We start from the raw sequence: 27499 nt of genomic DNA, 5'->3' as shown, positions 1-27499 counted from the left end.
AGGAGTGGTAACATTAGCACAAACTATGGAAACGTTGTAATATGGCCATACTCACAGGAGTGGTAACATTAGCACAAACATTCAAGAGAGCCCAAATGACATCTGGATGTAAATATTTAAGGTATTTTAAAGGTCTTACCAAAACCTAGAGGAATTAAAAGTACATTGTTTAGATATGAGGAATATATTACACAATATTTATGAAGGATACAAATAATAGAGAAGGGACAATGGCATCACAGTAAACTCTGTTGTTCTTTGTCGGCATTACAGAAAGTGAGAGCACAAGCAGCTGAGTTGAGGGAAGGGAGAAAGAAAATTACACCCAAGGCAAAATTTAATCTGTCTCCTGAGTAAAAAGGAGGATGCCAGACTGGTGATCTCAGCAAAGTTAGACCATTACCAAACTTTGGATTCAAGTATCTGCTGTGATCTTTTTGGAACTTTTTGGAAAGCGTATGTTTTTTTTTTTTTTTTCAGTTCACTCTGATAAGTTTAACAGTATCTTAGTCTATTGATTTTTTTTTTTTTAATTATTTTTTTTTTTTAGTGCTGTAATGCGTAAGGTCTACCATATCATTCATGTTCCTCAGAGGGTTATAAAGCTGTGTCAAATTCCTCAGTTGGAATAGTCCTATCATCTTTGTTTGGTCCTGCTGTAGAACTCATCTCCTGATGATGTTTAATTTGTTCCTTCACTTCCTCTTCTAGATCAGGCGGTACAACAAACTTATCCTCAAGGTCCTGCTGTGTGGGGGCAGAAAAGTATCCTGTTTTTCTTTTGGGAGCCTCAGTGGCAACTTCTATCACATTTAAACTCTCTTCAAGGGGCACCACTGATCCATTGGAGAGTTTTTTGCCAAAAAGGCAGGAGGTGGAGGGAGACTTGTGCAAGGCATCTCTCTCCTTTGCCGAAGAAGAGACAGTACTGCTGTTTTTTCTGCGGATTGTGAAACAGAGTCCACCACAGTCTTCCTCTGAACCAGGTGCAGACAACCCTTCATCAGTAGTAGGAATGGATGTTTCTAAACTCCTAAGCTTTAGGCAGTGGATATCTACTTCGACCTCCACTTTTCTGCCATTTCTCACAATGCCATCGGTTGCAGGCTCATCATCGCTGTCGAGGCCATTGTCTGATTGGTTGCTGGAAAAGGTGGCACAAGAAGGTTGGCGCTGAAACACACTAGTGGAATGGATGGGATGCAAGCTGCAGCGCCTCTCAGGCCTGGGTAATAAACCTACTTCGGGACCTGCAGTCATGTGTTCATCTGAAGCTGTGGAACCTACCTCACTGCTCACTTCTGAAGCTGACAATTCACTGTTGAACTCGGAGGCAATACCACTGCTAGATGAGGCAGTTGCTGGTTCAAGAGTTTCCTTTGTGTTTGTAGAGTGAAACCCACCATGGCTTGGCAGATTAAGGCCTTGCATCTGACATGTGCAGCTGTCCTCTCCAACATTTAAACAAACAACCATGGCAGCAACATTGTCTTGACAGCCGTAGCTTTGAGCTAAAGTGCAAAGTTTCTTGGCAGCAGCAAGAGGATCAGGCACATTCCGTATAGCCTTCACAGCCTCAATGTGAGACAGGTTCTCCCAAAGACCTCTGTTCCCCAGAATAAGAAACTCGTCCTGAACAGTAAGTGCAATGGAAAAGATATGTGGTTTTGGGAGAACCCAGGGGTGCAGGTAGGCGCAGCCAAGCATACGGGTGCAACAAGTCACACCATTTATTTTGTTATCCTGCAAAGAGAAATGACAATTTAAGTTCAGAACAGTGAGCAAGCACAATATTAAAAATACTGTAATCTTCATAAAGCACTGAAAACAGAGGCGAGACCTTCCTGAAAAGTACAATATTACATTAAAGTGTCGAGCAAGAAGAGCACTTAGACGTACCTACGCCTTCGGGTAGTCACTAAGCAGTGCCGTTCTAGGATCTTGCTGCATAGGCTACCCAGCAGATCCATAGTTAATCTGCATAGGCTATATGGAGGATGGACGCATAAAGATTTAGATCTTCAATATCAGAGCTGACTCTTTGAAACAGAATAATAGTTATTATGTTTCCAATACTCCTATGTCCTTCCGTGCATTGAGACATACAAATCAGAAGTCATCCCAAAGAAATAAGCATTTTAAGAATTTAGTTTAGAACACTTAGTTAAAGAAGCTTAAGAGTGGTTAGGATAGTCCACATCAAGGCTGTGCCATTTTGCCACCCTCTAGTTCCTACACTCCAGTCCTCCTCTTTGCTTGGATTGGACTTATTTTATGACCAAACAGTGATGCCGGGAAGGAGGTTTGGTTGTATATATATGAAAGGTCTGTAATACTAACGTCAGAGTTTACATGTTCAGTACCATGTCCCTTCTTTACTCCGGTGGGGAACATTTTCATGCAGGAATTACTACTAATGGCTAGAGGCGAAACTACATCAAGTGTAAGAGAAAACTTTCAAAGTGGTGAGCTTAGAATTCTTGTGTTAATTGTTAGGTGATTTATTGCTTTCCTCCCCGGTTACCATGTTGATTGTCTCAACAAGGTGCGACAACTGCTAGTTGAGAATTGATAACCAATGGCATGCCTACTAGGAAAATTTCAGTTGAAAAGGGTGCCAGGAACAGATGACCCCTATCAATCCTAGCCAAGATATGCCATCTTCCTGATCGCCTTGGAAATTTTATTCAGAATAAATAAGGTGAATGGTGTCTGGGGATGAGTGAGGCATCCAAAATCTGCCGTTAACGGGATGACATTGCACTTTACATGGCAGCACGTTGTGAAACTGGGTAATTATACAGATATTTCCTCATTTCTCTGCATATCTGACAAAATGTGATGACTAAGGTGATGATAGTGTATGTAGACATGCTTATATTCCTTACAGGATATAATCTCAACCATACCCCAAAATCCTTCAGAAGAGGGACTAATCTCAAATCGATACTTTGCACCTCAGTTTTTAAAAATACTAGAACCAACCCAACTCAATTTCCCAAACCAAAATGCTTTTTAAAGTGTTTATACAGTTCCATCTGCAAACTGGGAGAGCACAAAAGACAGACTATTAAATGCAAGAAGCAAAAAATTACAAAATTCAACCCTGGAGTACCTGCAATAAGACCTATGTTATTTATATTACAACACCACCCTTCTGACAAAATCTATGCAGGTAATACTATTCACCCTTTAAAATTTAAGATGCAAGAACATAACTGCAACATTCACAAAAGACTATTTCAAACTCCCACTGATGGCACACTTCAACTAGCAGCATAATAGAAGTTTCACCTTTTTGGGATTAGACATATCCTGAAACCAACAATAAAGGCAACTGCGAATATAATCTAAGATAGAGAATGCCCACAGATTTTGAGATTGTACTCGGTCAACAAAAAACTGAATTATAGCACTGGCGGATCCAATTAAGGGAACAACATTGGTGAACGCAGAAGGGATTTACAAAACTGAGAAACCACTGTGAGACGTAATCACAAACTTAACCTATAAGAGAGAAAAAAACCATAGATCATGAGCCTGGCTCCCTGAAGATATTTGTGAAAAATCAACTATAGACATTTGAGTACTAGTGTATGTACTGAGACTGTTTAACTCAACTTTTGTTTGAGTTCTGTATTGTACAGTGGAAATATGACGTATTAATTTCAAATAAATATCCTGCTAATGGTCATTTCAAACAAAGTTTTTCACTCTCTCTTTCATCTCCTTGACACTTGGCAAAATATGAACACTACCTCAGAGCTCTTCCTTTTCACAATCCTAACTGTCTCGTACTGTGTCATGGGACAGTACAGAAGAAGAGTTGAGGGAAAGTAATGTAATAACATAACTCTCTATTTATTAAGGAATTGTTATGTAAGTAAATTGATTCAAAGTGTTCCAGCACCTTAGGAACAATGACACACATACCAACATAAAGATTATAGCATTAGGCTTTGCATAAGATATTCTGTACTCTGAAAATAATATGAACACCTGTCCAAAGCACACTAATGCATCCGCATTTCCGATGAGGGAATATGAGACTAGTAATGTGACAGCAGTGATACAAACACAGAAGATTAGAACATAAGAAAGGACTAAACATACGATACGAGCTTCACAGAAATACTCACGCAAACTCATATAGACAGTTCTCATTTCCTTGCACCCTTGCAAAGTCCTTGAATACTAATATTTTAATTTATTATTCCTAATACATTAAACCACACACATAACTCTGACTTGGTGTTAAATCAAACTGACACTAGCAACATGGTCACACAAAACTATTGCCAGATACAACGCAATGTACTAGAACATGAAGAAAGGGCTTATCATGATGCAGGTGACGCAATTAAGAGAACTGCCGGTTTAGATCAGGCGGTGAGGACCACAACTGCCAACAGATGAGATGTTTCGTCAAGTAGAATTGAGGACTCCCCTTTGAGCCACGTTTCTGCCGGCTGATACTGTTGACACTGCACCGCATTGACATGATTTACCACAGCAAACAGACCGGAATATGCTGAAAGACCATAGAGCCTTCAAACTGAGATATGCTGGAAGGCAGTTTCTCCCTAAAGATGAGTCATAGAATTGCAGTGATGGGATACATCTTACGTAACTGGTAAAACTGTTTTCTTATGAGAACAAATATAATGAATCCCTCTCTTCTCATTATGTGAGGTATGTATGAGCAAGTTCTCTACCATTAGGTCAGTCATAGCTAATTCCTTAACAGAAGCCATTTTCTTTTGAATTGCACCTCAGTTTTCAACCTTTCTCCCTCTTATCTTAACCATGTTCTACACAACCACACGACTGTCACATTGCTCTTGATTATTATTATTGTTTCATAGTTCCTGTGCCGCATAAACGAGAACTCACAATGTGATTTGAAATTATATATTAAATATTGCTAATCTAAAATTAGCCTCACAGCCTTGTAAACCCCCCCATGCCTAACAGTGCTAGCAGGCAAACATGTTGGTTTCCCTGTATAAGAAAAGGGGAACACTATTATATGAATGCATAGCTGCTATTAATAACATTTTGATTCAGCACAGGTGCCTCAAGTTGTACTTTACACTGAGAAAAAACAAGACTAATATGCTCTGCATAGACACATTTATATTATTCTGACATCAGTGGTATATCAACATGTATATTTGGTCCTTAAACACTCTATAACAATTACAAATATGTCTTCAAAACTCAGAACAATAAATGTTACTGGGGCTAAGAGCTGTTTGAGTATTTATAATTTGAAAAGGTGCAAAAGCTGTATGAATTAAATTACAGGTCTTTTTTGGAAAGCAATGGAATTTGAGGGTTGCAGACTCAATCCTTCCATTGACAACTGATGCAAGGGTATTTAAAGCTGTCATGGATGCTTGAAGACTGGGCCTTACTGTTCCCTAGCCTGATAAAGTTTCATTATGCAAGTTCATTCCAATATTTCTCAAGATTCCTTGAACCAACTAAAATGACTACATCCAGGCTTTTTATTAACTTGTGACCGAACATCATGAGTTAAGGGGACCTTATGTATCCTTAAGCATGCAACAAACAAGTTCAAGCTATTATTTTGGAATGTGTGTCATGTTAAAATCAGTAAAGTGCCATTTCAATATTCCTTTGGTACATAAACCCTTTCTAAATAACTGCATACTGGTAGAAATCGTGTAATAAAAACTCCACTCCTTGTTACTGGCTAGGATCAGAATAGTTGGAAGATGGAATGCGAGGGGACTCTTGGGGCTCTTCAGGTCTACTTTCAGAATTTTGAGTCTTCTAAAACTGTGTTACTGGTAAATACCTCTCTGTGACTTTTTATTTTAAAAAGGAAGAAAACAATAAGGTTATTCTTGTCTGACCAAGACAGTGGGCTTCATATATACTGCAGGTAAGTTGTTTTACCAAACAGGTTTTCAAGACAAAAGATTATTTAGGTCTACAGCACTGTAATGTGATAATTGAAATACCAAAGACAGAATGGAAATATCAATGTTACCTTGTGTACAAACTAGTGCTGATTTTTACAATATTACAAAATGTGTGAGTGTTATTGGACTCCCACTCAATGGGATTTCACATGGTGTTCCTCAAATAGGGAGAACGTGTTCCAGATGTGGGGATGCAAAGCCTGGGAGTGTGTGTTCTGTTTTGCCCTACCTTAGGTACTTGTGAACAAAAATCTTCTGTGGCATACTTTAGTTATTATAGTTCAACAAGCGATAGTAGAGAACATCAAAATGGTCCTGCTTGAGTTAATACAAGAAACAGAAATGTGTGTATTCTTTTGGGGAGGGGGAGGTTCTTTCATAGCTAGGTCTTTCATGTTTGAAAATTGTCTCAGAAAGAAACATTTTTAGTCTTATTTTTATTTTTTTCCAGTAGAGCCAATTTGAATTAAATATCACTGTAAAATAAATGGACTAAAAATATGTTTTAATTCTTCCCTATAACTAGGGTATTACCATTTTCTTATACAGATTGCTTCTTTAAGGCATCACAGAGCTCTAGTGTTCCAGAAAATAGGTAATGTATCTTCTCTGTTGCAAGATCATCTTTGATAGTCAATATTTGAAAATAATAGCAAGACAATCCCTTCACTCTAAAGTGGGTAAACAGGTAGAATAAGGAGAAAAGGATACATTCTAATCACAGAACACATTGAGCATAGAGATCTAATCCAATAATGTCTACTTTCAAGTGAGGTTTAATGATGTAAGGTTTTTCAAAGATATGGACTGGTCTCCAGGTGGCTGTGTACAGAGATCAGCACTGACAGCTTTTGTTCTTGAGAAATAAGCCTAGATACTCTGTGCAGAAAGTGAATGTTAGAATTTTGTGTTGTTGCAGGGAGTACTGTAGAAAAAAAAACATCTCCCTGTTACCTTTTTTGAGGACACTAAATCTTGGATTAACCTGTAAGTTCTAAGTAGCTGATTTGATGTACCTCTCTATGGCTATACGAAGATCACAATTTAAGATTCTTAACATTTAAGTTATGAAGAGACAGTTCAGTAGGGAAAAGGCAAGCAAAAAGTCTGATTAATTTGAAAGTTTAGAATAACATTTTATTGTTGTGCAATACTGTATTTGGCTTGTGGTGAAAGAGAGTTTGCATTTCACTTATTGTCCTAGCTGAACTAGAAGGGTCAACTTACAGCATGGATTCAATTAGTGGTGGGTCTCAGCTTGGACATGACTACTCAATTCTCAAATGTGCCATATATTTCCTTATAAGAGGGAGAACTTTAAGGTTAGGGTTTAAGGGGAAGTGACCTGGCCAGTTGGAAAAAATAGGATCATGTTGTTTCAATTTGATGATTGCATTGGGGATAAGATGTATTGGAGTTAAACTATGCAAATAGTTTTCTGACCGTCAAAGGTCATTCCCCCTCCAGTTGGGCTCTGAGAACTCTATGGCAGAGTCTACGCATTTTGCATTTCTTGCAGTAGCCAAAAGTTTGAGTAGGTTTCCCTCATCTAGAGTGAATGCATTTTAGTGAACAGTCAAAAACCATTCATTCATGCAAACAGTGTCAAGGCACCCAACAAAACTGATTTTGAGGGAAGGCATTTCTGCAAGAGGAATGACTGTAGAGCAGTTACAGATAGACTTAGATCCTCATTGCAACTAGCCTCTTAATTCCAGTGGGGCCGGTAATAGCAGTCTTATTAGAACTGTGTGAACACCATGGACCACTTTACTTTTAAATGACGATTTCAGCTGCTGAAAACAGCTTAAGTCTCCATGTGTAAGTGCAGGGAAAAATACCAGGGGTATTACCAGAGGAATTGGTCCTGGAATTACAAATTCCCCCTGTAATTTCTCATTTCTTAAGGGACCCTTAATATCAATAACGCCAGGGAGGGGAAAAACAGGCCTTTTTACGGGGACACTGATAATGAGGGCCTTTGTTTATACTTTCACTTCCTTTTCCTCTGAAAACATTGATGTTAAAGGTTCCTTGTGGAATCTGGTGTTTGGGACAATGAAAATACACTATGCTGTGAAGCCCAGATGAGAAGAAACCTATCTGGCTATTGTTTGAGGTAGTACATTTTGGGTACAGCAGACAGTCTGGGCCTCCCAAAGATGTTCTTTTGCATCTTTTGTGTCCCAACTCTCCCCTATCCACCTTTTACAAATATTGAATCTTTTGGGGCTGGAGTGGTATTTGATGTCTCATAGTCTGGATTTTGGATGCCTTTCTCAAATACTGCCTTTTTTCCTGGAGAGTGTGTGCCTTGATCGGCCGATTGTCCAAGTATGGAGAGACAAAGATTTTATGAAGCTGATAAAAGGCAGGCACTACTTCTTTCTCCGAGATTGATTTGCAGCAAAAGTGCAGAATTCAGTGCATGTAGTACTGGCTGCGTATTTTGAACCAAAGAAAATTCCTCGCATTTCTGTGATTGGTATATGAAAATATGTTAATTCGAAATCTATGGCACACATCCAATACCACATCTTAACTGGGGATCAGTTTGGAGTGGAGCTACTATTCTGACTGTTTATTTTTACCATGAAACACATCTTTATTGCCTCACAACTCTGTGGACCACTTTTTCCTTCAACACAATATGTGCTTGTGCACCTGCTAGTGTGGGGGAAATGTTTTTGCCCTGGGTGCAATGCTTGATGGGGCCTTCAAAGCCCAAACTTATATTCAACTTATATGATATTTAGCACCCTATTGTTGGTTACACTGTGCAATGCTATGAGATGGTTCGCTTCTCCTCACTGGAGTGCTAGCTAGTGGAGGCAGTGTGATAGAATCACTGCTTTAGAGTTGTTGTGGCCTTTTCCAGCACTGCTGAAGGCTGCTGGTTTGCTCTGCCCCTTTTTGACTATCTCCCTCTTTGTTAGTAAAGAATGTCACTTATGCTTCACAGAAAAATAGGCTGCATGAAAAAGTCAGTGGAATACTGTTCTCCAATTTGTTTTAAGCTGGACCTTGGGAAGCCCCATCACTTTCTCCAATTCCACTAAATATTTAGGGCCTATTCACAAAGGTAAACTGAGACCAAACGTCTACGACTTTGCGAATTCACAAAGGGCATTTATGAATAGTATCTTTACATCTGCACTTAGGACGTCTGCACTTTGTGAATTAGGCCCATAGTTTTGGTCTCAGTCTTTATTTTCTGGATCCTAAGAGTCTTCCAAGAGAATGATCTCAAATTATGTGCAATGCATTTATTGGGAGAGAATCGAGGAGAAACCATGAAGAAAGTCTTGGGGTCAGACTCTGACAACATACAGAGGCAAAAAGCTCCTTCACTGATCTCATCGCTTCATCTGAAGTGATTGCACATTTGTATTTTGTTATCCTATAGAACACCTCTTCACAGCCCCTAAAAAGGGAGGAAGCCTTTGCTGTGAATTTTTCCATTAGGTCCAGGAAGGATCAATCAAAACACTGAAGAGGTCAGGTGAAAAGTGCTGTTCAAAGGGATGTAACCACTGTCTGACATGTCTTCTTACCAATACAATACATACCAATGACAATGCAGCAAGAAATCTCTTGAAAACAGCAGATTATTAAAAAAAAGAACTGAAGGTGGATTTCCCTCCACGAAAGGGGGTCTTGATATTAAGATAGAATTTGTTTGCCTCTGGCCTTCTTTGCTACTCTGTTGGTTGCTGATGGAAAAATATATATTTATTTTGGGCACAGGTCACCAGATATAATGCTTTTGATTTTGGGTGCAATGTTTCAATGTTTCAGACCTGATGTGCTTACATAACTGCACCATTTGCTACCATTATATGTAAACTCATTAGATGTTAAAAAAACAACCAAAGATACTTTCGACAGGATGGATTCAGGTCTCACACTCTCCAGTTAGCCTTCTCATTTCGATGCACATGTTTCTGTTTGGGGGAGATTGTCTTGTCTGAGCCTTTTTCCTGGAGCTGTGGACCTCTTCCCAAGGATATCTCTTTGGCATGGCACTTCCATGTATTATTGCAATGGAAAGAGTCTCATAGTTATTGTAATGGAAAGAGTCTCATAGTCTGTTGAGGTGCAGTCACCATAGCATCCCCAGAACAGCACAGATGACAGGAATCTGGGCAATTTGTAGTAAATCATTTGTGACCTGATGACAACAGCACAACAACTAATCGCACATCAATGTTGATGTTTTCAATAGACAGGCCCATTTCAATAAAGCCCTCAACAGCAAAAGAAATTTCAACGGCAAACAGGTCTCCTGCAAAGCTGTAAGTGTTGAATGCCTCAATGTCATATTATCTAAGTTAAGCAGGAGCACAAATGAAAGGGACAGCAATGTTACTCTGAGGATAGGAGTAGGGCATCAAAGGGGGTCCAACCAGGTCTGGATAGAGCAATCAGCTTCTCTTGACCCTTTTGTTCTGGCACAATCCCGACATAGGAAGCTCTTTTCCACAGAGTGCCAGGTTAGCCTCCCTACACGCTCCCTTTGTGTTCTTCTACTTCTTATATAGAATCTCCTGACATATATTACAATTGTTGATGCAAAGAAACACAAACTATATGCTCATCCTTTCAAGAATTAATTTGAACACAGGAGGGATGCTCCTCAAAGGAATGTGAATACGGGTTTTAAAGTCAGCTGAATAGGGATTTCCTTTGCTAACAGAAAGTCCCTACTACCAAAAAAAAAACTGTGAAACATATTGAGTTTGTCAGATTTTTTTTAGTTATTTATTTTTAAATATTTTTATTAACATTTTGCTGTTATACAGGTATTATCGTTCTTAATCATTGCTATAAGTTCTAGACACCGTTTCACTTTAACCTTTGTTGTATTTAGTTTGCTTTGTCTCGGTTACATTAGAGCACTTACTATTCCCATCTACCTTGTACTTGTGCCTGTTCTAATATTGTGGCTTCGATCACATACCTTCATTAGCAATTCCTGGACATTCTGTCCATAAACCGATATTAGTCAACATTAACATTAATATAAACATAAACACAAATACAAACATGATGGTGCTGAGGGAGCGTAGCACTTATACTCAAGATTAACATGAGATGTTTATGAACTAATGCATAATAATGCCGCATAGAAAATGTATTAATGTGTTTTTGATAAACGTGCGCTTGAAATGTGCCCATGGGGAGTGGCCGCCAATATATACAATGACTAATGAAACTGACTAATAATGAAAAGATGATATGATAATGTATGGTTTTACACTAATATTAAGAATTACATGTTAAGGTTTTGCTAATAAATCATTAGGCTTTAGTTAGCATGAGTCGAGGCCTAGCTGCCCGGTTTTCATATTAAATGTGTTTTTCTAACGTGCAGTGTGCTGACTTGCTGAAGGACATTTACTCGTACTTTTCCAAACAACTAGAAGATGAGTGTAACCAAAGTAGATCCGTTCCCATGAAATTCGACTGGCTCAGAGAAACATTTTTGCAGAATGCAACTGTGTAGACTAGAAACAGGTACAAGGTCGCCTAAACTGGTACAGACAATGGACCTTCTGACTGAAGATGCGAAAAGGGCCACGAGAGTATGAAATCATACTGGACATTCTACCCGCTGGAGACGTCAATCATAAGAACCAATAAACTACGTGAGAACTGTTATGGGGTGACAATTTTGATGACATCACTGGAAACTCATTGGATGGAGATAGTGGGGTGCCAACCCTCCCCAATCAAAAATTAGGGGACTGTACAACAGAAAAGGGATAAAACCCTATGACACAAGGAGCCATTAGGAGATGCCGTTGCAAACATTTGCTATGACCCAGACACTTTGTCACTCTGCTTAGAGACTTTGCTGTTTGGTTCTTCAAACCATCCTTGCCCTTATCTTGCCCGTCCTATACTTTTCCTCCTTATGAGGGAAGTGTCCCTTCTTACCCGTCTTGCTGAACTGCCTGTCTGATGGCGAATCAACTGTTGTCCTGAGGACGAAGATTGACCCTGTATGCTGACCCAATATGGAGGGTAACTATATGATGATGAAATTGTAATTGCCTGTTTGCCTTTCTTTTCTAGTTGCCAACTGCTTCTTTTGACACAGACCATAGTTAGATGTTTTCCAAATTAGTGTTACCAAATTATTTTGTATGAAGCTTAACATACCAATGCTAATTTGAGGTTAGTTAAGGGGTTCACTTAACGGTCGCAAAAAGACAAATGACTGATCCAATGCTTTGTTGAATAATGTGCTAATGATACTCTGCTAAAGTTAACCTATGTTGACGTCGTGCTATGTTCTAATGTTTGGGATCTTGGCGTTGATAAAATCTTATTTGAGTTGCCATATTATGACAATGCTGATGTGTTTCATGGTTATGAGACTAATAAACTTGCTAGCAGAATTGTAATTAATAGGGAATAAATATCACCAAAATCGTACTAAACTTGTGTGGTTATTCATGACTGAAAGGTCATGGTGGTTTCTGAGTCCTATTGATGATGTTGTTGACATATTGATTGACATGTTGATCAGTTATCTTGTCCTAAGGTGTCTTCAATCAGGGTCAAAAGATTAATGGCCTAAAACGAGTCCCAGAGTGAATAAATTAACTAGAAAGGGACGCGTTAGCAGTTCCATGGTTCCCTGTAATCTGATTGTGGGGGGGTATCATGATGGAACACTGCCTCTGCGGTGGTTGACCCCTATCCAATACTCAGCGTTCCCTCCGTATGTGCTAGGGTCACCTGATTATCACGTTACTGTTCTCCATCTCTCCCCTCTACGTCCTTCCTGGGTTCTGTGCCTTCCTCCTGCTTTTTAGTGGCTTCATGCTCCCGCTGTTCACCCTCTGTACTATTTATTAATGTAGTGGGTTCATCCCTCAACTATCCCAGTTGTCTGACTGACCTGTCAACTCGGTTCTCCCGTGTCACTGTCTTCGCCCATCACTACTCGCCTCCACTTTGTCAGCACCTCCTCCCAGGCCGGGGCCATTGGTGTCTGGCGCAGGCCTTTGGCCTCTTCACTCTTCAGGACCTGTAATTCGGCCCCGGACCACCTCAATACATCACGCCTCAAATCCGTCATGGTCGGGCACCTGGGTGATTTCCAGCCCATAGCAATTAGTCTCTTGTATAGTACTAGTGTAATGTCCATGTAGCGCTCCTGTACCTTCCCAAGTGTTAGTCCCGATTTCAAACCTACCAGGCACACTGCCGGGGTTTGCGGTATGGACATTCCCAACAGCTTCTCCAGATCTCTCACCACAGTTCCCCACCCAGCCTGGACCTCTGCACATTGCCAGATCATGTGATCAAGGTTGGCATCCATGGCGCCACACTTGGGGCATCCCTTAGGGGCACCTCCATTTATATATACGGGTTAAGCGTAGTGAGGTGAGGTATGTCCTGTGTGTGTAGTTGTACTGAACATATCTCAGGCGCGTATTCCTTGACACTATCTTGGGATATGCCAATAGCTTCCTCCATTCCGTGTCTGACAGCTCTTGTGCGAGGGACCCTTCCCATCTATCCCTCAGTGGTCTCAGCTGATCTACTGTGTCCTCGATTTGCGTTCTATATTGTTTTGTGATTAGGTGGGTATCTGCACCCGATGTCAGTAGTAGGTGTAACACCCGGTGTGTTGCGGGCTCCGCGTTAATCGTTTCCCAGTGTTCCCTTACGATATGAGTTAGTCTCTGGTGCACTAGGAACTGTCCCCTAGGGACCCCTTTACTGTCTATCAATTCAGTGAATGAGCTCAACACCCCCCCACAGAACAGGTCTCCTATTGTCTCTACTCCAGCCTTCGTCCACCCAGTTCCCAGCAGTCGTTTCTACCCTCAGCATGCTCAGCGGCAATGCAGGGGAATAGGCCTTCCCCACTCCTACTCGCTATGTGCACTTTTTCCAGCAGGTCAAAGCCACTTTCGTCAGTGTGCTCTTTTACTGTGACTTAATCTTCGGGCCCACCATGTCTGATATTATCTCCTCCACACCCGGTTCTCTCCTTGCTGTGCTTCTATCCAGGTAGCCCCTGCCCACAAACCATCTAGCAGTCCACTGTAATTGGCATGCTAAGTAGTATAGTTCAAAGTCCAGGACTCCGAGTCCACCCTCACTAGTTGGTCTACATAAAATCGATAGTGCTGTGCGGCGCCGGCCTCCGTCCCACACTAGATCCCTGAGTAGCGAGTTCAACTCCTTGAACCACGACGCCGGAATCTGTACCGGTAAGTTAGTGAAATAAAAAAGGAGACGAGGTAGCATGATCATTTTAGACAGTGATATCCTGGCCATTGTGGATAGTTTCAATGACCTCCAATACCCCACCGATGCTCTAAGGGAGCCAAGCGCTTTGCCAAGGTTCCCGTCCCGTAAGTCCCTTGGGTCGTGACAAACCTGAATCCCTAGGTACTTAAATGTATTAGGAGCCCATACTACGGTCTCCGGAAATGCAGAAGGTTGGGTGTATCCTACTGTTATCGGGAAGACATATGTTTTGCCTCTGTTGAGTTGTAGGCCCGAGAGACCTCCGAAGTGATCCAGTGCCTGTAAGGCCCAAGGCAGCCCAGAGACCCCATCTCTGAGGTAGATTAGGATATTGTCAGCATATAGTGAGATGTTGTGTTCGGTTCCTCCCCATGTCACTCCCCTGCCCACCCCCTCCATCTGCATATGCGCAGCCAGGGGTTCAATAGCTAGGGCAAATAATAGCGGCGATAAGGGACATCCCTGCCTGGTTCCCCTATGTATGGGGTAGGGGTTTGAGATGGTTTTTCCTGCCCTCACTCTCGCTTGTGGGGCTGTATAGAGCAGGTCCACCCATTTTACCCACTTGGCTCCCATGCCCATACTTAACATCACTGTCCTCAGGTAGTCCCAGTGGATCGAATCAAAGGCTTTCTCGAAGTCTATTGCCAGTAACATCCCTTTGGGGGGTTTCACTGTTCCTGGCATCTGTAGGATAGCAAAGAGGCGTCTAAGATTGAGTGACGTGTTACGGTTCGGTACAAACCCATTTTGGTCCGCATGTACTAGAGTGGGTATGTGCTGGAGCAGACGGTAAGCCAATATTTTACTAAGAATTTTTTAATTGCTATTCAGCATTGAGAGTGGTCTGAAGTTGGTGACCGACACTTCGTGCGTTTTCGTTTTAGGTAGAGGTATCACCACCGCTTCCCTGAGTGTCTGGGAGTAGGCCGCAGTGTAGTGCTTCTGCATAGAGGTCCACCAGCTGTGGGGCCAGTAACTTGGAATATTTCTTTTAAAAGTCCATTGGCAACCCACCAGTGCCTGGTGTTTTCCCTGGGGCCAGCTACGAGATAGCTTCCAGTACCTCCTCCGTCGTCACCGGGCCCCCTAACTCTTCACCATCTCCAATGGCCAGAGTCGGCAGAGGGAGTGGTCGCAAGAATTCCCTCAGTCTATCCTCATCTAGTTCTCCTGGCTCCCTGTACAGGAAAGTATAGTACTCTTTAAAGGCATCATTTATAGGGCCAGGTTTAAATCTGTGGTCGCCTTTCATGTCACGTACGCCTACTATAGGCGCTCACTCTCCTCCCAATCTCACCAGCCATGCCAACATCCTTCCCGACCTACCCTCCTCATCTTGTACTGAGGCTAAGTGTCTCCGGAAGCAATGGCAGCGGAGTTGTTCTTCCATCTGTGAATGGGATTTCCTCGCCTGTTCGTATTCCTCCTGCTCTTGTGTGCATCTATGTCCCTTTTTTTCCCATTCATGTATAGTCTCCTCGAGCTTGATCAATTCTCTGTCTAATGTACGTCTTATCCCGACTGTCTGGCCTATACTATAGCCCCTCGTCGCTACCCTTAGTGCCTCCCATTCCATATACCTGGAGGAAGTTGACCCCTTGCCTTAATTTGATCAGTTAAATGAGATCGGAGTGCCTCTCTGAATGCCTGGTCTTCCAACGCTGTCGGCGGCATTCTCCAAAGCGGTATGGGGGGCCTATCCTCAGTCACTTTCCACGTTACTAGGAATGGATTATGGTCCGATATGGTTCGCCCCAAGTACTCGGAGTGAGTCATACTTCTTGTTATCCCGGGAGTGCACACAACCCTATCGATTCTAGTATGTATCTGATGCAGGGCATTGTAAAATTAATAGTCCTTATCGTGCGGGTGTTGTTAGTTGTTGTTAGTCCCCAGGCCTTCACCCACTCACTCACTTTCTTGGCTATTTTATGTGTCGCTGCGCCCAGCAGCGGGGGTGAGGAACGGTCCAAGTCTACGTCCAGAACACTATTAAAGTCTCCTCCTAGTAATAGTTCCCCATGTTGCTGGAGGGTAATGTGACTCGAGAGGCGTTGCAGGAAGGGGGCCTGGTCTTGATTAGGGGCACATACGCTTCCTAGGATTATTGGGATCCCATGGAGCCTCCCCTCCACCACTACAAATCTGCCCTCCTGGTCTATGTCTATGGATATCCCTTCAAAGGGCACGCCGGCGCCAATCCATATTAGTGCTTCCCTGGAATAGGCAGAATACCTGGTGGCAAACACCTGCCCTCGCCATCTGCGTCTTAGCTTCTCCACCTCGCTTGTGGTCAAGTGAGTTTCTTGGAGCATCGCTACATGTATGCCCCTCCTCTTCAGGTGGGACAGTATTCTATGTCTTTTTGCAGGTGAACCCATGCCCTGTATATTCCATGTTAAAAGATTATAGTCTGCTATCTGGGTATGTCATGTAAAAAATGCAGGCCCCACCTCCCCTCTACTTTGTATGCTCCAACTACCCTTGTGTGTGTTACCTATTTCCCTCTGGCACCATCTAATTTCAAACTTAAATAACCCCAACTCCCCCACCCCAGGGCGCCTCCCCAACTGTAGGCTGCCCATGAAAACCATGCAACCAAGCAACATAGACCAACAAATATGCTTAGTTCTCGCCATTCCACCTGATTGGACGAGAAACCGGTCGGGGGGTGGTACAATATCCATTGGGGCCATTCTCCTAAGCAGTGTGCCCCGCCCCGGAGTCCATCAGTGCCTTGGTCACCCTAATTCATCTGTTGTCTGCGGAGTCACTTTCGGCAGACTCTCCGAGCAGCCGGAGTCCTCCACTGACGATGCTGCAGTGCCGTCTGAGTCATTGTCATCGCTTCCCTTCGAAGAGGCCTCTCTGCCCATTGATGCCGCTGCCCTCAGGGCCTCCTTGCTTAGGTCTTTCTGGGATTGTGATAGTTCGGTGCGGGGACTCCCTGGGGGGAGTAAGGGGGCTCCCATCCGCCCCCCCACCCCGTCTTCTCCGTCCTCCCCGGGCCTCCAACCACTCCCATGCTTCCTCTGGGTTTTGAAAAAACTTGAACTTGCCCTCCATCATCACCTTCAGTCTGGCTGGGAAGAGGAGTGAGTATTGAATTCTCTCTTCTCTGAGCGCTCTCTTTACCGCAAGGAAGGAGGATCTCCTAATTTGAACCTCGATGGTGAAGTCCGGGAAGAGGGCCACCTCTCCATTGTCCACTCTGTAAGGGCCTGCCTCCCTGGCCCTCTGGAGCAGGATGTCCCTGTCTCTATAGTGTAGCAGGCGTGCTATCACTACTCTGGGTGGCCTCCCAGGTGCTTGGGGGTCTCACAGGGACCCGGTGCGCTCTCTCCAGAGCAAAGAACGGTGTCAAATGTCCTGGAGCCACTGTCTTACGCATCCATTCCTCCAGGTATTCCACCATATTCGTACCTTCCGATCCTTCCAGTAGACCCACCACTCGCACATTGTTCCTTCTGTTCCTCCCCTCAGCATCCTCTGCTCCAGTCGTGTTATTCTCTCTGTTAGATGTAGCATAGTGGACTCCAAATCCTGTTGTCTCAGAACTATATCTGTCAGTGTGGCCTCCGTGTCTTTGATCCTGTCTGTTAACTTTTGGTGGAGGCCTACCTCCACTGATTGATGTCGCGCTGTAGGGTGGTTTTTGTGTCCTCAATTGCTCCTAAGATTTTGTCTAGCGTGTCCTGTACTGTGGGCTGTGCTGGGTCACGCATGTCTTCTCCTTTCCTATCGTTGGATGTTGGGCGGTCCATTCTCTTCCCTCCGCGGCGGCGTCTTGTGGTCATGAGCACTGAAAGACCGGGCATCCGGTTCTCTACTGTGGCCGGCAGCCTTTACTCTGACGTCTCTTGGTCCCCCTGGACTTGCGTAGGCCTTCCTTGTGGTCTAAGGCAGCTCACCAGTGTCCTGGTCGGCTGTTACCCCCCTCGCTGGGACTGTTACTGTTCACAATCGTCCTTGTAGGACCTCTACCAGGAACACTTGAGTCCTCAGATGTGGACACTGCACCAGAGTCCCGTGCAGGCCGCCCCGTGCTCCCAGAGGTACTCGTCCAGTGCCTCAAGACTCGGTTGGTACTTTTCTTCTCCCGGTGGCCGTTAGCAATCCGGCCCCCAAGGGTCCTCCTGTCGTCTCCCGCAGCACAGAGGAAAAGGAAGGGGGGGCATCACCAGGGGCCCTCAGTCCGCGCTCAATGGGCCCGGTCCTGTCGCCCACCATGCACTCTCTACGCCGTCTTCCATTTTGCAGGGGTCAGGAGGTTCCTTTATGCCGCCTCGGTTCTTTGTCGGCACCACTCCCTGGTTCAAAGAGGGGGTCTGGGTTTGCCCCCTCTCCCCCACTAGGCCCCGGCCGGGCCCCCGCTCACATGGTCCCCTTCACTGGGAGGTAGGACACTTGCCGGTCCCCTCTGTCGCTTCACTGGGGCGATCCCATGGCCCCCGCCTCATGGGGCTTAATATTCACGGGCTCCCCCACCTAGTCCCAGGGGGGCCAGAGATATTCTCGTTCCTCTCCAGCAGGCCCAGTCCTGCTGCCTGGACCACGTTCTCCTCGCTGCCTTTCTGCCCGGGAGGGCCAAGGAGGATCCCCAGCTTCAATCCACTCCTAAGCTGGCACTTCTCTCACTGCCAAATGAGGCCCGGGGTCGTCCCTCCTCACAGATCACACGGCTGGGCCCCGCTCACCTGGTCTCCCCCCGGCGTAGAGGGAGGGGGCCACCACCGGGCCCCTCCGAAGTTCCTCGGGTTCCGCCCTGAGTCCTCTCCTCGCCACAAATTTCAGGCACGGGCCCCCTCCCTCCAGTTCCAGGGGGACCGCTATCGAGGATCGGCTCCCCCGCGGCAGTCTCTTCGGAGCCGCGCTCGGCGCGCCGTGTGCCGCAACAACTCGGGCCCCTGGCTCGTGTTCAGGGATCCCGGGCATAGCGGCACCGCCCCGCCTCGTCAATCCCGCTCGCGCCGGAGCCAGTCGACCCTCCGGCGCACTCCACCGCTTCCACAGCGCGGTGCAGCACAGGTCTGCTGTGCCGGCGGCTCCGGGGTAGGGCTCTGTTCAATCGGAGAAGTGAAAGGCCCCGCCGGAGCTCACAGACTACACGTCCGACATCTTGGCTCGTGTAGCCACGCCCCCCTGTCTTACATCAAAGTCTTTTTTGGCACAGAAGAAATATCAAAATCAAAACAAAGAAAAAAAATATGACATAGCTTATCAAATGCTATTATGTACAGAACAGCTGAATTAACTCAAATTTTAACAAAACTACACCTCTCATTCTTGTGTCTTGAAAAAAATACGAATACTATTCCAAACGTAAAAGTTACTTAGGAAAATAAATCATATTGCTGCATACTTTATCCCTACACATGTGCCTTTACCAGTGGTGGCTGGTGAACTTTGAAAGTCATGTGGCATTAAGACTTTAACCAGATGTACGACCAAATGTTTTACAACTCACAATTTGGCATTAATTTGCGACTTGCAAAACCAAATGTACAACAGTGTCAACCTGACTGATTGCAATTCCCAATGGGTTGCAAATAACCTACCTCATCAATATTCAGGAGGTAGGTTGCAATTTGTGACTCCATTGGGAATGGCCACACTGACCGGGATGGTGGCCTGCTGGGGTCAGCAGACTGCAAATGTCTGTGACTGCTTTTTAAAGAAAGCAGTTTTTATTTTTGAAATGCAGCGCGTTTTCCATACAGGAAAATGGGATGGATTTCAAACAAAAAAATGAAACATTTTTAATTTTTTTGGGAGAAGCAGTGGTCCATGGGACCACCACCCACTCTAAAATATATTTTTGCTTCCATTAAAAAAGGGGAAGGGGTTCTGTGGTGACCCGTTTGCGAATCAGTTGCCACCAATTTGAAATTGGTGGTAACTGCAATTGTTTTGCGACCGCAATTTGTCACAAAACAATCATACATGGCACTGCAACTCGCAATTAAGGAGGGATGCCCTTGGAACGCCCCTTCCTAACTGGGAGCGCAGTCCATATTGTGGGGGTCGTTTTTTGTATGCTGGCTTGCAAAATAGGGATGTATATTAGAAACTGCCATTTTACGGTTGCTAAAGGTGATGTTTGCCCTTTGCAACTGCAAAATCACGTCATACATCAGGCTTTTAATGCTGAATTTGCATGCACCAGGGTGCAAAGCAAGTGCTTAGGATTGTCCCACTAACTTTTCAGGCAGGTTCTCCCTCTGAAAGATGTTTTAAAAAAATGGGCTAGAAGAGCAAGTTACTTTTTCTGGTGTATACATTAGCTACCTGTGGATTCCTCACCTAATTAATTCTCCCCATGCGCAGCATTTGCCGGAAACTTCTCTCTCTAGCTCTGCACGTCGGCGAGGACGTCACAATTGCCCGACTCCACGCGGCTCCGTGTGACGTCATCGTGGCAATAAGAGGTCCTCGCCGCCGTGCTGATGTCAGTTCACGCCATTTTTGACGTGCCTTTGAAACATATAAAGAACATCGACAATCTACACCCTTTAAGATTAAAAGAATAAACTTTATAGAAAATCTTCATCTAAAAATCTTTACATAATTCTTTAAAAAAGGGCACATACCAACATGAATGGTTTGCAAACTTGAAATAGAACTATAAACATATCTACATATGTAGAAACCTTGAAATTAAAGCACTGAAGTGCACACCCAAGGCGATCCTGGTATGACCAGACAGACAACGGGGAGGCGGGAGGGACCGTGAGGAATCCACAGGTAGCTAATGTATCCACCAGAAAAAGCGTTACCAAAGGTAAGTAACTTGCTCTTCTGATGGATACAACTACCTGTGGATTCCTCACCTAATGAATAGAGTCCCAAAGCAGTACCACCTCGGAGGAGGGTGTCCGTCTGGTCAAACCAGGAAATCCTGCAGCACCAACCGCGCAAAATGGCCATCCCTCCGCACCGCCGCATCCAAACAATAATGCTTCACAAAGGTGTGGAAGGAAGACCAAGTTGCAGCCTTGCAGATGTCCAACATTGGAACACCCATGGCCAAAGCCGATGAGGTGGACTTGGCCCTGGTGGAATGAGCCCTGATCCCCTCAGGAGGATCCTTCTTTGCCAAAGAGTAACATATTTTAATACAAAGAACGATCCACATGGAGAGCGTTCTCTTGTGGACGGCCTTCCCCTTCCTCTTCCCCACATATCCAATAAAGAGTTGTCATTCCAACCGGAACTCTCTCGTCCTGTCGACATAAAAACTAAGAGCCCTCTTAGGGTCCAGACGATGGAGTCTTTCCTCCTCCTTAGATGGATGCGGAGAAGGGTAGAACGTCGAGAGTTATTGACTGTCCCAAGTGAAATGGAGACACCACCTTGGGGAGGAAAGCAGCCCTGGTCCTCAAAACCACCTTGTCCTTATAAAAAGTGGTGAAAGGTGGGTGAGCAGAAAGAGCCTGCAGTTGGCTAACACGTCTAGCCGACGTGATGGCCACCAAAAACACAGTCTTGAAAACAAGTATCTTAATGGGCAGGAATGAAGTGGCTCAAAGGGGGGGAGCCCATCAAAAAAGTTAATACCAAATTCAAGTCCCACTGCGGCATAATAAAAGGCCTGGGAGGAAATTTATTAGTAAGCCCCTTCAAAAATCGAACAACCAAAGGAGATTTGAATAGAGGGCTGATCTGGAAGATATAAAAAAGCCGAAAGATAGCCCTTAACCGTGGCCATAGCACAACCACGGTGAGCTAATGACAATGAAAAACAATAAAATATCAGAAAGATGGGCATTTAAGGGATCAATTTTCTTCTCTCCACACCAACGAACAAAATTAGCCCACCTACTTGCATAGACCGACTTGGTGGAGTGTCGCCTGGCCGATAAAAGAACGTCCTCCACCTCCGGTGGGAGAGAAAAGGAACTCAGGTTGCCCTGTTCAATATCCAGGCATGAAAGTGCAGGCTCTGGAGCTGGGGGTGTAGAACCTGCCCCTGCGACTGCGAGAGGAGGTCTGCCCTGAGAGGGAGACGGAGCGGCGGATACAGTGAGAGTCGGAGAAGGTCTGCATACCACACCCTTCGTGCCCAATCCGGAGCTATCAGAATGACTTGGGCCCGGTCTTGGCGAATATTCCTCAAAACCCGAGGAATCAAGGGTATGGGAAGAAACACGTAAAGCAACTGGTCGCACCAGGATACCTGAAACGCGTCCCCCAACGCTCCTTGCTTTGGATACTGAAGGCTGCAGAACGACGGACAATGCACGTTCTCTCGAATGGCAAAGAGGTCTATACGGGAAAAACCCCACATCCGAAAGATGTAAACAACTAGATCCGGATGCAGACGCCACTCGTGGTCGTCAGAGAAGAAGCGACTGAGTTTGTCCGCCCGTACGTTTTGGACCCCGTCCAAATGGTTTGCCACTACACAAAGCCGATGGTCCTGAGCCCAGGACCAGAGTCGCAGAGCCTCTCTGCAAAGAAGGTACGACCCTACCCCCACCCCTGTTTGTTGATATACCACATCGCGGTCGTGTTGTCCGTCAGAATCTGAACTTACTGACCGCAAAGGGAATTGAGGAAGGCCTTGAGGGCCAAACGAATCGCCCGCAGCTCCAGCAGATTGATATGGAACCTCTGCTCTACTGGAGACCAACGACCCTTGATCTCCAGATCCTTCAGATGAGCTCCCCACCCTAAAGTGGAGGCATCCGTTATCACTGTGGCCGCCGGAGTTGGCTGCGAGAATGGCTTCCCTTGAGAAAGCTTGCCTTCCACAGCCCACCATCGAAGATCCTCTGCAGTCTCTGGAGATCCTTATCGATTTCCCCGAGATCTCCTCTGTGTTGAAACCACTGCTTGCGGAGGCACCACTGAAGAACCCTCATATGCCAGTGTGCATGCGTGATCAACAGAATGCAAGAAGCGAACAGACCGAGCAAACGAAGGACCTTGAGGACCGGAACTACAGCTCCTTCTTGAAACATTGGAACCAACGCCTGAATGTCCCGTATCCGCTGTGGCGGAGGAAAGGCTTGATTCAATGTCGTGTCCAGTACTGCCCCTATGAACAGGAGACGTTGAGAGGGCTCTAGGTGAGACTTGGGCACATTTATTGAAAAACCCAGACTGAACAACAACTGGGTTGTCAGCTGCAGATGACGCAACACAAGCCCCGGAGACTCAGATTTGATCAACCAATCGTCCAGGTAAGGGAATACTGCTACTCCCTTCCTCCTGAGGCGTGCTGCAACAATCGCCCTCACCTTCGTGAAGACCCTTGGTGCGGAAGTAAGACCAAAAGGAAGGACCGCAAACTGGTAGTGCTGCGATCCTACTACAAACCGGAGATACTTCCTGTGCGACTTGAGAATGGCAATGTGAAAATAAGCATCCTGCAAGTCGACCAACACCATCCAATCCTCCTTGTCCAACGCCAAAAGCACCTGTGATAGTCAGCATTTTGAATTTCTCCTGTTTGAGGAACCAATTAAAAATCCTCCAGTCCAAAATAGGCCTCAGACGACCATCCTTCTTGGGGATCAGGAAATACCTGGAATAACACCCCTGACCCCTTTCTTGCTCTGGAACCAACTCCACTGCACCCATCAATAATAGGGAGAGAACCTCCTGTTGTAACAGCAGGAGATGATCTTCTGAACAAAAGGAAGGACTGGGAGGGAAGGTAGGAGGAATCTCCCGAAAGGGAAGGGCGAAACCTCTTCTCACCAAACTGATGACCCAAGATTCTGTTGTTATGGACTCCCATATGGGGAGAAAAAGTGAAAGCCTTCCCCCCTACCGGAAAGGTATGAGCAACAATGGCAAGAGGACTAGGGCTGCTTTCCTTGAGGTAACCCCCCAGAGGAAGAGGAAGGGTGCTGCTGCTGGGTGGCACCTCTCGTGCGGACTCTACCCCGCCCCCTGTATCAGCGATAAGGGAGGCTGGAGGACTGCTGCCCCGGCTGCTGTGATCTCCCACGAAAGGAAGCACCTCTTCCAAAAACACACAGCCGTCTAAAAGATCGAAATGGGGTAGAAGCAGCCTGCAGACCCAAAGATCTAGCTGTGGCCCTACATTCTTTAAAGCGCTCTAGCGCAGAGTCCGACTTTGAACCAAACAGTTTTGCCCCATTTAAGGGCAGATCCAGCAACGTAGATTGGACGTCTGTCGAAAATCCGAAGTGCGTAACCACGCATGCCGTCTGGAGGCAACGGAAGTCCCCATGGCTCTTGCAATAGAGTCCGTGGTATCCAGCCCTGTCTGAATAACGTGCGTAGCCGCCGCCTGAGCATCCAAAAGAAGACTACGCAAGTCCTGGGGCGCGTCCGGAAGCACAGTCTTCGTCGCATCCATTATGGCATGGATATACCTGCCCAGAATACATGTTGCATTGGCAGATTTTAGAGCCATGCTGCAAGAAGAAAACACCTTCCTGGCCAATTGGTCCATCCCCTTGGATTCCCGGTCCGATGGTACTCCCGGAAACAAACCAGGGGCCGACCTCGAAGAACAGGATGCTTGCACCACCAAGCTCTCAGGTGAAGGGTGTTTAGAAAAAAACTCCGGGTCCCCAGGCACAGATCTATAATGCCTGGCCACTGACCTACTAACAGCCGAAGAGGAAACAGGCTTCTTCCAAACCTCTTCGATCGGATCCATCAAGGCTTCATTAAATGGTAGAAGAGGATCCGCCATGGCTGTAGGAGGATGTAGAACCTCAGTCAAAAGGTTGGTCTTCACCTGTGCCGTCGGTAAAGGAAGATCCAGAAATGCTGCGGCCTTCCTAATAACAGAGTGGTAAGAGGCTGCCTCCTCTGTATATTCACCAGGAGAGGCCAAGTCATACTCTGGAGAGGTATCAAGACCACTTGCTGTGTCCAACCCAGGGAAGTCACCCTGGGGATCAGTGACCTCCCCTTCTTCGAGGAATTGCTGCTGATATTCCCTCTCCTCTAAAAGTCTAAGGGCCTTTCGACGTGACCTCAACTTGGCCTCAAGCCCCGGCGTCGACATGGAGCGGAGTCGGTGAATGGCGCCGGGATGGTGTCATGACAGGTTCTCCCGATCCAACCGACGTCGCAGATGGATCCATCGGCGCCATGGAGAAGGCACCCGCATCCGATGCCGACATCTCGGCTCCATCACCTCCGACACCGGCGTCGAAGGTCTCACTCTCGACGTCGAGGGCTGCACTGTCGGCACAGGGGCCTGACTCGAATCTCCAGCCAAACAAAATGGCATAAACTGCGTCTGTCTATATGGAGCCGGAACGCCGAGATTGAAAGCCAGGGGACCAGTGGGGCCAGCCGGCGCACCACCTCCCGGAGCCATATTTTGAAAAACCTGAAACATGGCATTAAGGAATGCCGCAGGATCCGTATCCGGAGCCGGGAACGAAGGATAAGCCTGTGGAGCCGGAGCCGGCGCCGGGCTGGACTCCTCAGGCTCAGGTTGCACCAGCGAAGCCAGATGACTTTGAGGCTCCACGACTTTAAAGACTGACGGCGTCGGGGACGTCTGTGGCATCACAGGTTGAGGGGACACCGTCAGACTCACTTCCCAAGGCTTGCGGTGCCGGGACGATGGAGACCTCGACGCCGACCGACTTCTGGACCGACGTCAGGACTCACGATGACGTCGCTTCTTATGGGAAGACTTTCCAGAAGAGGACTGATGGTGCCACTTCCTCTCCTTCTTGGACCTCGCCAAGAAAAGCTTCGCCTCGCGTTCCTTCAATGCCTTAGGATTAATCTTTTGGCAAAATCCGCATTCTTGGACGTTGTGATCGGAACTGAGGCACCAAAGACAATCATTGTGCGGATCAGTCACAGACATGCGACCTCCACATTCCCTGCAGGGCTTGAAACCCAACTTTTTCGGAGCCGACATCCTGGAAATACACAAAGTATCCCTTCCGAAGAGCTAACGATACAGGTAACAGAAAAGTAACCGTTATCAAAGGCATGGAAAAAAGGAAACTGACGTCAGCACGGCGGCGAGGACCTCTTATTGCCACGATGACGTCACACTGAGCTGCGTGGAGTCGGGCAATTGTGACGTCCTCGCCGACGTGCAGAGCTAGAGAGAGAAGTTTCAGTTGAATGCTGCGCATGGGGAGAATTCATTAGGTGAGGAATCCACAGGTAGTTGTATCCATCAGAATGGTTCATTTTATGGCACAATCCTGAAAGTTAACCAAAAAGCAATAGTTTTTATAGCCATTTCAAGGTGATGAGAAATGGGACTGGAGGAATACATGCAAGTCCTGGATTGTGAACAACCTTCGATGTGGCTAACTGTTCCATATTTCAGACTTTAAATAACTTAGCAGCATTCCAACACCCCATACCTTTTAAGCATTCCCTAATTTAAGTATTCAAGGCATTCCAAGAAACACATACGGGTTGCTCTTTTCAAGCACTGTCAGCTTTGGTCTGATTTAGGGAAGTTACTCTTCTGCTCTTAGGAAAGGCTGCAGTGAAGAGCATGGAGCCACATTTTCATGCGGTGCAGTTTCACACTACTAACTGGGAGAGGCAAGTCACACCTGAATGTCAGCTGCCCTCACCGATCCTAGCTATGAGGAGGCCTGCAACATTCCCAGCACTAGGTAGCTGAACTGAGCGAAGTATTTGTTTACAGTGTGTGACAGTCACATGCACACTGATTTGCCTTTTTATGGGCGAGCCCAAAGCGCTCCGTCCATTCTGTAATCTCTCTTTGGGCTTCAAACCACTCCCATGTCACGTCAGTCACTTACATTGGTTTGTGGGTTTGCCTTTTAAAATCCGCTTGCTTTCATTTGTGAAAGGCATGCATACGTCATGCCTTTTCCCGTGTTTAGACCACCTACACAGCACCGGTAAACTACTAAAAACATAAGAGGCTCGATGTTTTCAGCCTGTGGTCTGGACTACTTTATCTGTTTATTTTCCACGCAGTGCGATTGCACTGCGTTTTTCTTCTTCTTGACAACGCTAATAGCTCTAACTGGAGCACATATGAGACCCGTTGCTTTGAAAATGTGTTACCTTTCTCGTCACCAAGGGAGGCGTATTCGGTCTTAAAGAAGCGCCAGCTTAATATGAAGCCCGCCCTCTGACAGCCTTGCTGATGGACACTCTCTCTTGGGTAGCACAGGGCTTAAGCCTAATGCGCCCATGCTGTGTTCAATCAGCGAGGCATGCTTTTAATCACAGAGAGGTGTGGCTCTATAGCAGTGGTTCCCAAACTTTTTCGACCCGTGGCTCCCTTGACCTATTGGCCATTGGCTGCGGCTCCCTGTTATGTC

General features: G+C 45.7%; 1 protein-coding gene across 1 annotated transcript in view; it reads right to left on the bottom strand.

Annotated features, from left to right (window-relative positions):
- Positions 1-473: 473 nt before the first annotated feature.
- The window catches only part of PHLPP2 (PH domain and leucine rich repeat protein phosphatase 2), a 624424-nt gene continuing 597398 nt past the window's right edge, over positions 474-27499 (bottom strand). Inside the window, exon 19 of the mRNA XM_069217328.1 lies at positions 474-1743. Coding sequence (XP_069073429.1) covers positions 598-1743 — 1146 coding nt within the window. The 3' untranslated portion in view covers positions 474-597. The remainder of the gene's footprint in view (positions 1744-27499) is intronic.

Source organism: Pleurodeles waltl, chromosome 12 (assembly GCF_031143425.1).
Source record: "Pleurodeles waltl isolate 20211129_DDA chromosome 12, aPleWal1.hap1.20221129, whole genome shotgun sequence".
In the NCBI taxonomy this organism is placed as follows: domain Eukaryota; kingdom Metazoa; phylum Chordata; class Amphibia; order Caudata; family Salamandridae; genus Pleurodeles; species Pleurodeles waltl.
This window is presented reverse-complemented; position numbering and strand designations above follow the sequence as displayed.